Source organism: Calonectris borealis, unplaced genomic scaffold, assembly GCF_964195595.1.
Source record: "Calonectris borealis unplaced genomic scaffold, bCalBor7.hap1.2 HAP1_SCAFFOLD_35, whole genome shotgun sequence".
NCBI classification, from domain to species: domain Eukaryota; kingdom Metazoa; phylum Chordata; class Aves; order Procellariiformes; family Procellariidae; genus Calonectris; species Calonectris borealis.
This window is the reverse complement of record NW_027441451.1, coordinates 144,072-154,722: the sequence shown is the minus strand read 5'-3', so window position 1 is coordinate 154,722 and position 10,651 is coordinate 144,072. Positions and strand designations below refer to the sequence as shown.

The 10,651-nt window shown below is 52.4% G+C and overlaps 1 protein-coding gene across 1 annotated transcript; it reads left to right on the top strand.

Annotated features, from left to right (window-relative positions):
- The first annotated feature begins 1,875 nt into the window (after positions 1-1,875).
- LOC142076166 (olfactory receptor 14J1-like) lies at positions 1,876-2,811 on the top strand. Its single transcript, XM_075138543.1, has one exon. It carries the CDS (start codon positions 1,876-1,878, stop codon positions 2,809-2,811), a length of 936 nt encoding a protein of 311 aa, XP_074994644.1.
- The last annotated feature ends 7,840 nt before the right edge of the window (positions 2,812-10,651 follow it).

Below are 10,651 nucleotides of genomic sequence, written 5' to 3'. Positions count from 1 at the left end.
AAAAGCTGGCACATGCCACAGCCTGTGGGACTATTCCGGAGGTCTCTCCCACCTTCTCTGGTGTGGAGGAGGAGGACATGGTGCAGAGCAGGGCTTCCCTGCTGCACGGTCAGAGGGACAGGGCATGAGGGCTGCCTTCTGCTGGGGGGGACTGCAGGGGTGTGCGGGCAGGGGTGCCCAGGGCTGTCCTTGCGAGCAGGGTCCCTGCACCCCAGGGGCTGTGTGCTGGGGCAGGGACTCTGCCGCCTGCCAGGGTCAGCACTCAGCCTGCCCGGGGAGCTCCCCACGGCGCTGTGGGGAGAAGCTGTGGGTGGAAGGAGCGAGCCCCAGCAGGGCAGGGTCCTTCTGCTGTCGAGAGGGTGCTGCCGGGGTCAGAGCTGCTCACATCTTCAGATCACTACAGGACTTTCCCAGAAGACTTTTAAAGAAGAATAGAAAGGCCGGGGCTACCGGAAAATCAAGTGTCCTGTTCTTTCTATCTTGTACTCTGGGTTGCCTGGGTGGGCAATGGGACATAGAAATTAATGTCTCATGTCAAGAGGAGGCACTGAATTTCCAAATCTGTTACTCTTGGAGGTGAATAAAGCAGGGAGTATGAGAAATCAACACACCGTGGCTTACAGACAGCAGCAGTACAACTTCTCCAGGCTCATCAGGGTTGGTCTGATGATCCCATCAGAGCCTGCATGGACAGAGAAGACATTGCGCAGTGCCCGGCTGCCAGGAGGGGTCTGCAGGGCAGAGCTGAGCACACAGCGGGTGGGATGGGGTCTGTGAGCACCGACAGGGAGGAGAGGTGGGGACAGGGAACCAGCTCTCGGCAGGGACAGCTCCAGGCAGCAGAGACCCGGGCAGGGGGTGGGAGGAAGCTGCAAACAAGCACCGGGGTAGGCTCCGTTAAGGCAGCTCTCATTCGGTCCTTCACTGTGGAAGTCTTCTGGGCATTGTCTGCTGGGCAATGAGCTGACTCTCCCTTTAGGACATCCCATCTTCAGGACCCCTGACCCTCTGCTTTGCCTGTCCTGCTGGGCTTGCGAGCTGCCCTCCAGAAAGGCACAGCTCTCCTGCAGGATCCTAGGGAGGGCTGAGCTTTCCCTTGGAGGTCAGTACTCTCCGCTCAGAGTCCTTTGCTTCTCTTGTGAGGGACGGTGTCCTTCTCCATCACAACTCCACCTCTGGGGTGGGGAAGAGAAGAGTGTGCAGATCTGCTCTCTGCAACAGTGCTCCCCTGCTTTCATCAGAGTCCAGTGGTTTGGTTTGGTTTCTTTTAATGAGTAATTTAGGTGTGAAGTCATCTTTGAGGCAGCACAAGGGAAAGAGCAGGGCAGCTGGGTAACAGACTGATGGACACTGCAGCTCACCTGACTGCACTAAGCCACAGAGAGCTGAGCCCTTTTGCCTCTCCTGTCTCAAGACTCTTCACATTTTCAGTCATAGAAATGAGCATTTCTACGCCTAAAAAGAACACTCAGCAGATGTGATGGTGGACAATAAAAAACAGAGACAAAATTCTTATAAGGTCACCCTAAGCCTCTCTTCTGCAGCCCATGCTCTTGAGAGTCATGAGTGCAGATACTGATCTTTTCCATTAAGGGCGGATGACATCTGACATCCCTTGGGAACATCGGAGCTGTCACAAACCAGCTGCCAGGTACCCACTGCAGCAGAGAAAAGCTGGCTCCTTGGCTGTGGACAGAGGTCCTGCTCCTCACAGCACACTCAGTCAGCACAAACCAGAGAAGGAAATGCGTTTCAATTTTGGGGCGGGGGGTGAATTTCTATGAAAAAAGGAGTGGCTTTGCTTGGAGAAGTCTGTCATACTTTCTCCTTGTCTATTCCAGTTTTGAACAGTTCCCCTATGCCAAGAAACAGCAAATGTCCAACGGCAGCTCCATCACCCAGTTCCTCCTCCTGGCCTTTGCAGACAGACGGGAGCTGCAGCTCTTGCACTTCTGGCTCTTCCTGGGCATCTACCTGGCTGCCCTCCTGGGCAACAGCCTCATCATCACCGCTATAGCCTGCGACCACCGCCTGCACACCCCCATGTACTTCTTCCTCCTCAACCTCTCCCTCCTCGACCTGGGCTCCATCTCCACCACTCTCCCCAAAGCCATGGCCAATTCCCTCTGGGACACCAGGGACATCTCCTACGCAGGATGTGCTGCACAGGTCTTCTTCTTTGTCTTCTTGATCACAGCAGAGTATTTTCTTCTCACTGTCATGGCCTACGACCGCTACGTTGCCATCTGCCAACCCCTGCACTACAGGACCCTCCTGGGCAGCAGAGCTTGTGTCCACATGGCAGCAGCTGCCTGGGCCAGTGGGTTTCTCACTGCTCTCCTGCACACGGCCAATACATTGTCACTACCCCTCTGCCACGGCAATGCTGTGGACCAGTTCTTCTGTGAAATCCCCCCACTCCTCAAGCTCTCCTGCTTAGATGCCTACCTCAGGGAGGTTGGGCTTCTTGTGGTTAGTGTCTGTTTAGCATTTGGGTGTTTTGTTTTCATTGTGGTGTCCTACGTGGAGATCTTCAGGGCCGTGCTGAGGATCCCCTCTGAGCAGGGACGGCACAAAGCCTTTTCCACGTGCCTCCCTCACCTGGCTGTGGTCTCCCTCTTTATCAGCACTGGCATATTTGCATACCTGAAGCCCCCCTCCATCTCCTCCCCATCCCTGGATCTGGTGGTGGCAGTGCTGTACTCGGTGGTGCCTCCAGCAGTGAACCCCCTCATCTACAGCATGAGGAACCAGGAGCTCAAGGATGCCCTAAGGAAACTGGCCCAGTGGACGCTGTTTCACCGACAATAACCTGCCTCCCCTTCTCTGCACATTCCCCAGAGTTTATCTTAGGCCACGAGTCTGCTTTTTTCTCTTGTGATAATCCTGCTTATATAGAATTTTCTGGGGTTTTACTACTTGTCTTGAGGCTTGATCCTGTTGTATCTGACTCTTGCCCAACACTGTGTCAGATGTGGCATGCCCGATAGCAGCTCTTCAATAAAAGAGGATCTCCCAGGTGCAGCACCTGAAGGCTGGGCTCTTCCTCCAAAGTTGCTTCCAAATAAATATCCAAGGAATTGATATTTTAAAAAGTCTGTTCTCCTTTTTATTCTCAGTGTTTTGGGGTTAAGCTCACGGTACCATTGGGTTCCACTGGACCAAACGGTCTGGATTTAAGAGCTCTCCTCTTGGTGTCCAATGGCAGAGGAGATGGTCCATGAGCTCCCATTATCTTCTCACGTGTCTTCATGGATGACAAGACTGATGGCACATACCAGAGTTTCTGGAAATGAATTTGGAGGGGTGAGGAGAGGAGAGGATGGGGTCTCACCCCGTGCCCTGGGGTTGCAATGAATGGAGACTCAGAAGGTGAAACACCCTCCAAGGTGAAGTCCCCCAAAAGGAAAGCAGCAAATCGACGTATCCATGGACAAGGACTCTGCAGTGCCATGGGAGTGAGTGGGGACCCAGCAGGCAGAGGGAGGGGAGACTGGAGAGATGCAGGAGGTGCCGGAGGAGGCCCAGGGCCAGGACTGTCGTGCTGTCGTGGAGAGTGGGGCTGGTGGGAGCAGAGGAGGGGGCAAATTCAGTCAGGGTTGGGCATCACCTGCAATATGAATTCAGGAGAGCCAGCGAGTGAGTAGCCTCCATTTCCTCGTGGCCTTGGGGCCAGCAGCATCCCTGGGGCTGATGGGGAGGCTGAGCTCCCTGTGTGCCCCGCAGCAGCTGCTGTGCCCCTCAGAGGGGCTGGGGCCGTGGGGTGAGTGCCCAGAGCTCTGCAGCACCCTGCGGTGGGCACTGCCGTGGGACCAGCCCAGGCTGGGCTGCTCTGCTGGGCTGGGCTGGGGAGAGGGCAGGGGTGGTGGGGAGAGGTGGGGAGGGTCTGGGCTGGGCTGGGAAGTGCCCGGGAGAGGAAAGCAGCAGTGTAGAGCTCAGCTGTGTGAGTGTGCAGGGTGGGGGCACACAGCAGGGTGCTCACAGTGCAGAGTCAGGCGTCATGGGGAAGGAAGCAAGGCGCCAAAGGTGCAGAAGAGAGAGGCCCAGTCTGTGCCATGGTCCCTGGACAACCCGGGGAAGCTGCCCTGGGAAAACCATCCCAGACCAGTCCCACACACTGGCCATTTCCATCTCTGGTCGTACCCCCCAGCCCTGAGGAGGGACCTTTGCTTCATGGTCACCCCCGTTCTCCGCTGGGGCTCAGTGATACCCAACTCCTCGGCCAGTTATAATGAAAAGGAAACCAGTTTCCTACTGACACTCATTACACACACCTGGAGGGATGTAAAAGACTTGTAGACGCAACGCTTAGGGACATGTTTTAGTGGTGGACTTGGCAGTGTTAGGTTAATTGTCTGACTAGATGTTCTTAAGGGTTTTTTCCAACCTAAATTATTCTATGATTCTATGATAGCTCTTGCCACAGCTGGTCTCTCAGCCAAGCCCCTTCTGAGACAGCCCCAGCTCGATCAGGAGCTCATGGCCCTGTCTCAACAAACATTGAAAATCTCCATTGATTGAGATCCCACCAACTGGCCTGGGTCCTTGCCCCAGTGTTTGGCTCTGAGGGATTTCTCAAAAACCCAGCTCTCTCAGCCTCTCTTTGTCCAAAATGTGCTTCAGGCCCCAATCAGCCTTCTGGCCTCTGCAGGACTCGCTCCAGTCTGTCAGGGTCTTTCTTGTGCTGGGAAGTGCCATACTGGATGCAGCAGTCCAGATGTGGTGGTCCTGTAGAGTGTTAACCCTGGCCGGCAGTCAGACACCCACCCAGCTGCTCATTGATTCCCCTGACTCAACAGGGCAAAGGGAGAAAATAAGATGGAATAGCTCATGGGTGAAGGTAAAGTCAAGGCAATCAGTTACCAAGTGCTGTCATCGGCAAAGGTCTTTTGACTTGCCGAGGATCAATTTAATTTGTTGCCAATTAAAAGAGGTTTGGATTGTGAGAAATAATGACAAAAATATTAAAGACCATTCTCCTCACACGTTCTCCCAGGCTCAAATTACTCCACTCTTCCCAATTCATCTACCCACCCACACACCAAGAGGAGCAGGGGGGATGGTAAAGAGGGGATTAACAGTCAGTAAAGAACATCCCTGCCACTCCTTCCTCCTCACACTTCCCCTCTGCTCCCCCCTGCTCCCCCCTGGAGAGCTTGTGTCCTCTCCATGGCATCCCACCATATTTGAAATCAAGGCCATGTGTTGTTCATTTCTTTCTGCCTCTCTTTTCTCCTTTATACTCCCAGAATCACAGAAATGTTGACCTCTGAGATCATTTAGTCTAACCCCCCAGCTGAGGCAGGGTCAGCTAGAGCAGGTTGCTCAGTACCTTGTCTAGGTGGGTTTTGAATATCTCCATGGATGGAGACTCCACAACCTCTCTGGGCAACCTGTTCCAGTGTTTGACAACCCTGATACTCAGAAAATGTTTTCTTGATTTCAGATGGAATTTCATGTGTTTTTATCTGTGTCCATGACTCCTTGTCTTGTCACTGGGAACTACTGAGAAGAATTTGGCTCCCTGGTCTTCAAACTCTCCCATCAGGTGTCTATACACATTAATAAGATCCCTCCAAGCCTTTTCTTCTCCAGACTCAACAGTCCCACATCTCCCAGCCTTTCCTCCTGTGAAAGATGCTCCAGTCCCTTAAAGCAGCTTTGTGGCCCTTGGCTGGACTTGCTTTAGTAGGTCAACAACTGTCTTGCACTGGGCAGCCCAGCACTGGACACAGCACTGCAGATGGGGCCTCACCAGTGCTGAGGAGAGGGGAAGGGTCACCTCCCTCCACCTGCCAGCAATGCTTCTCCTAATGCAGCCCAGGAGGCTGTTGGCCTTGGCCGCGGGGGTGCACTGCTGGCTCCTGCTCAGCTGCTTCTCCTCTGGGACCCCAAGGTCCTTCTCCCCAGACGTGTTATCTGGCCAGCTGGCCCCCAGCATGATACCCACAGTGTGGCTGGATCACAGGCTGTCCTCCCCCAGGGACATTCTCAGCAGCACCTTGTCCTTCATGGAGATCAGCTCCACCTGTGGCACAGGCCTTGGGCACTGCAGCTTTTGCTCTCGGGGTGGCAACCTCATCCACCATTCTGTTGCCACCTGCCACCCACTCCAGCATGCCTCTGCTGGGAAGCAAAGCCTTTCCACACACGGGGGCCCATCTCTGGGTACCAGGTTTGCATGGGACAAGTCTGCCCTTGGCCCTGGTGCCCCATCGGAGGGGCTGCAGCCCAAATGGGCACCAAAGCCCACAGCCTGGGCCACAGAGAGCAGGAGCCGCGGGTGCCATCACAGAGCTGTGACTTCAGTGGAACAAGAGCTGAGGTGGGGAAGGACAGCTCCCACGGCTTTTGTGGTAATGGAGATACAACATCTTTAGGAGAGACCGATGGGGAAGATGAGAAGTGGGGGCTGCCTTGTGTGGCGTCAGGGCAGCTCAGGTATATGGAGGGTCTCTATGGGACACATAACAGGTTAGATGGTGGCTTGTGTGGGGGTCAGCTTCTGAATGGGCCACCCAGTCTGCTGCTCACCTGGACCTGGTACTACCAAAGGAAGAAGAGCTGGTCAGGGATGTGAAGACCAGTGTCAGCCTTGGCTGAAGTGACCATGAAATTGTGGTCTGCCAGATGCCCAAGGACATGGGGAAGGAGAGTAGCAGAGAGCAGACCCTGCACATCAGGGAGTGAGAATTTGGCCTAGTGAGGGCAGTGGCAGGTGGGGTCCAATATGGCAGTGTCAGGGCCCTGAGAGCATCCATAGGCCTTCATGGCCCTGAGCAGCATCACCTGGGGCCTCCACCTGCATCTCTGCCCATGGGCCCAGGAGACCACTGAAGCCCAGGCCTGAGGTTCAGCCCCAGCTTCATCTAAGCTGTAGGTGTTCGGGTCTCCAGACACAGCCAGAGACACAGCCTTGCCTGGCCATGGACCTTGTTGATTCGGACGTGCAGAGGCACTCCCCAGCTTGAGTCTTTATGGGGTGTCCAATGAAATGACACCATCGCCCTCCAGGTGCTAGACCCCGGCTGATTCACAGAGGCCTAGGGCCTTTCTGCTGCCTTTCCTCCCATCACTTGGTCAGGTTTTGGGAGGAGAGGACGGAAAAGCAGGTGAGGTTTCTGGGTGCCAATGACTGAGATGGGGGAGCAGAGCCCTCACATGTGAAACGATCTAAAGGCTATGCTAGTTCACAAGTGTTCTCTTCAGCTCCTTTCTCGGAGGCCTTAAATCTTCAGCAGGAACCTGTAAATGCTGAGGTCCCTCCACCTCCCTCTCTTTTATTAATTAACTTGATAGAACCCAAGTCAGAGGCTTTTTTTCAATCCTGTTTAGAGCCTAAAGCACTGTCTTGGCAAGGCTCCTCTTACACACTCCAGGACACTGCTGGCTGCCTTTGCCACCAGCTCACACTACTGGGTTTTGTTTTGCCTTCTGTCCCCAGCACCACCAGGGAATTTTCTGCAGAGCTGCTCCCTCTGCCACTGCAGGCTGTCAGTCTATCGCAGGTGCAGGACCTGGCCTTTGTCCTTTGTCTATCTCATGAAGTTCCTGAGAGGACAGTGGATACAGGTGTTAAACTGCACAGGGCTCTGGAAAGTCCCCGGTGCCGCCTCTCCAAACCCCAGTACGTCCCCTGGCCTCCAGGTAGAGCATGGCCCCTTCACCCTGCTCTCTCAGCCTCATCATCCAACTGGTGTTTTGCTCATCTGTTTGTCTCCCTCTCCAGACTGGAATGGCCTAACTTGGGTGCAAGAATATTGAGGGAGACCACGCCAAAAGTCTTGCTGAAATGGAGGTCAACGACATCCACTCTTCTCCCCTCATGCACAAATGCAGCTACTTCATCAGGAAGGCAACCCCGTTGGCGAGGCATGATTTACCCTTGGTAAGTCCATGGCGATGCTCTTCTCTTTTAGGTACCCACAAATGTCACCCAGGAGCACTCATTCAATGGCTCACCCCCCACCAAAGTGAGCTTGTGCAGCCTGTGGTTCCCTGGGTTGCACTTTTGGCCACTTTCAAAGATGAGTGCAACTCTTGCTTGTCCTCACTCACAAGAGACCTCTACCAATCCAATGACCTTTCAAAAGGGATATTCCAAAGAAATATTGATCTTGCCCCGTAACTTCATTACCACTATTCTTCCTGTTATACGGTGTATTCAGTTTCTCTAATCTTTCATATAATTTCACCTGTCCTCATACAATGACCATTTCTGATGTCACTTTTGCAGATGCAGTTTCTCTAGACAAAGGCCCATTCCATTATTTGCTAACTGGCCGTTATTCTTTGTTCATTCAGATACCTCTCACGTACTCATTTGCTGCTTTGCACTTCAGGGAGTTAAAACCTTGCCTGTCTTTCAGTATCCTAAACGTCCCTGTAGCCAATTCTTTAATTATATTTATATGTAACTTTTTTGTATCTATCTCAAACATTTCTCATAAGATTATCCCTTGTAGAAAGGCAACCTCATTAGAGACAGCTTGTACTTAGCATATGGTTGAGGAGTGTGTTTTATTGTTTATGAAACTTTATCATGCTTTGCTTTTCTTTGCTTGCAAATAGGAAAACTTCTTATGTGGTCTCTGTGCAGCCAGGTCTCTAAGGGAAGCAGGTGGGGAATGGTGCAATGGAGCTGTAACATTCAGCTCCAGAGTTCAGTGAAGTCTGATGTAAGGAAAAATGATGCAAGTCCCAGGGGGCCAATAAGAAAAATGGTGGGGTTGGGGAGGTGAGGAGCAAAGTTCTCCACACAGTGTCAGTGCTTTTCCTAGCTGTCCAGACCTCCTGAGGAGACACCCTGGATCACTATCACTTGGAGAATGCTTCTATCACCTCTTCTCTAAACTGAAGGATAATAAAATACAAACTTTACATTAAAAAATAAATTTTATTGGGTGCACTTTGAAATCATCCTCTTTAACTACACTATGAAATGACTCCAATTAGCTGTACAAGCCTGGAAGATCTGAAGAAAACTACAGGAAGAGAAAGAGCTCCTTAAGGCTTTCTGTATTTTAATGAGACCCATGGTGTATTTGGTGCTGAGTCCTTGAAGCTCCCATGATGAGAGGAGAAAGAACAAACCTCTCAAGAAGTCAAAGTCAGAAGCAAAACTCAAAGTACCTTGAAGTATTACTGGGTCCCACTGAGGACCATTACTGACAAAGCCTCCCCATGGCCTCGTTAGAGCAGATCATTGGAGGCCATGCTTGCAGGTAGGCAAAGGCACTGTGCAGGTGGCTGTAATGCTGAGAAAACCCTTGGTTTGTTTTAGGAAGCAGAAAGGCCAAGCCCTCACCCCCAGGCCCTGGGAAGGCAGATCCTGTCCCTCACGCGTGGCTCAGGGCTCTTCTTGGGGGCACTTGGATGTGAGGGTGAGCAATGCCAACGGTAGGAAAATTCTAAGGTACCTCCTGGCCTCCCAAAGAAGGGGCAAGGAGGAAATGAAGTCCAGAGCCTCAAAAGAAAGTTCCTCCTTGTAGGCCTTGGTGGCAGAGGCAACTGCCTTAGCCAAGGGGACAAAGACCTCGGTTTTGATGGGCCTGTCAGTCTTGCCAGAGGCCTAGGCCATCTCTGCTGCAGGCTGTCCTACACTGTCCCATGCCTGCACCTCTTGCCCTTCAGGCTGTAGACACCCATCTTGCTTTCCCACCTAGCTCTCACCCCAGCATTTCTAGACCTTCACTGATGTCTCTCCACCCTCACTGACTTTTTCTTGAAACACAAAGCCATGGGCTGATCCAGACTCCCTCTGGGTAACGTCTTACACCACAAGGCTACCCTTTGAGTGAGAGTTCTTTTTCCTCACATCCAGTCTGAACATTCCAAGCTGTGCTTTGTGGAGGTTTCCTTCTCTTCCCACTACCAAGGTTGCCTTCCCTTCGCACTGCCAAGAAAAGCTCCATCATCTCGGAAACCACCCTTCAAGTAGTTGACGGCCACTACTAGAGAGCCCTGAGCCTCTACTTCACCAGGCTAAAGAACCCCAGGTCTCTCAGCCTCTCCACAGAGGCCCCAAACCACATCCTGGCAGATGTCCTCTGGGGCCATTCCAATTCGTCCCTATTCCTCCAGACCAGGGAGGCCCTGGTTTTCCATTTCTTCTATCTAAGAAAAAATTCAATTCTATTCTATTCTATTCTATTCTATTCTATTCTATTCTATTCTATTCTATTCTATTCTATTCTATTCTATTCTATTCTATTTTATTCTTTTCTATTCCATTCTATTCCATTCCATTCCATTCCATTCCATTCCATTCCATTCCATTCCATTTTCCTCTCTCCCAGAAGATATGGGAAGGCTGTCATTAGGTCTCCCCAAAGCCTTCTCCTCTCCTGCCTTTGCACCTTGGCAGCAAAGGCAGACAACGGCAGCCTGGCCTGCATTAGGCAGAGCACTGCCAGCAGGTGGCTGGAGGTGATCCTTCCTCTCCACTCAGCCCTGCTACAAGTTGTCTTGCTGACTTCCCTCAAGGGTTTCTACATCCCCACCTCACTCCCACTGCAGCCAAAGCTGCCCTCCACATCTTCCACCAGCTTCTTGTGAGAAACAAGTCCAGGAGAGCATCCCCCCATGGCAGATCAGGGATCACCTTCCACCTTCCCTCTGACTGAGGCCTTCTAGCAGAGGTCCATGGCCT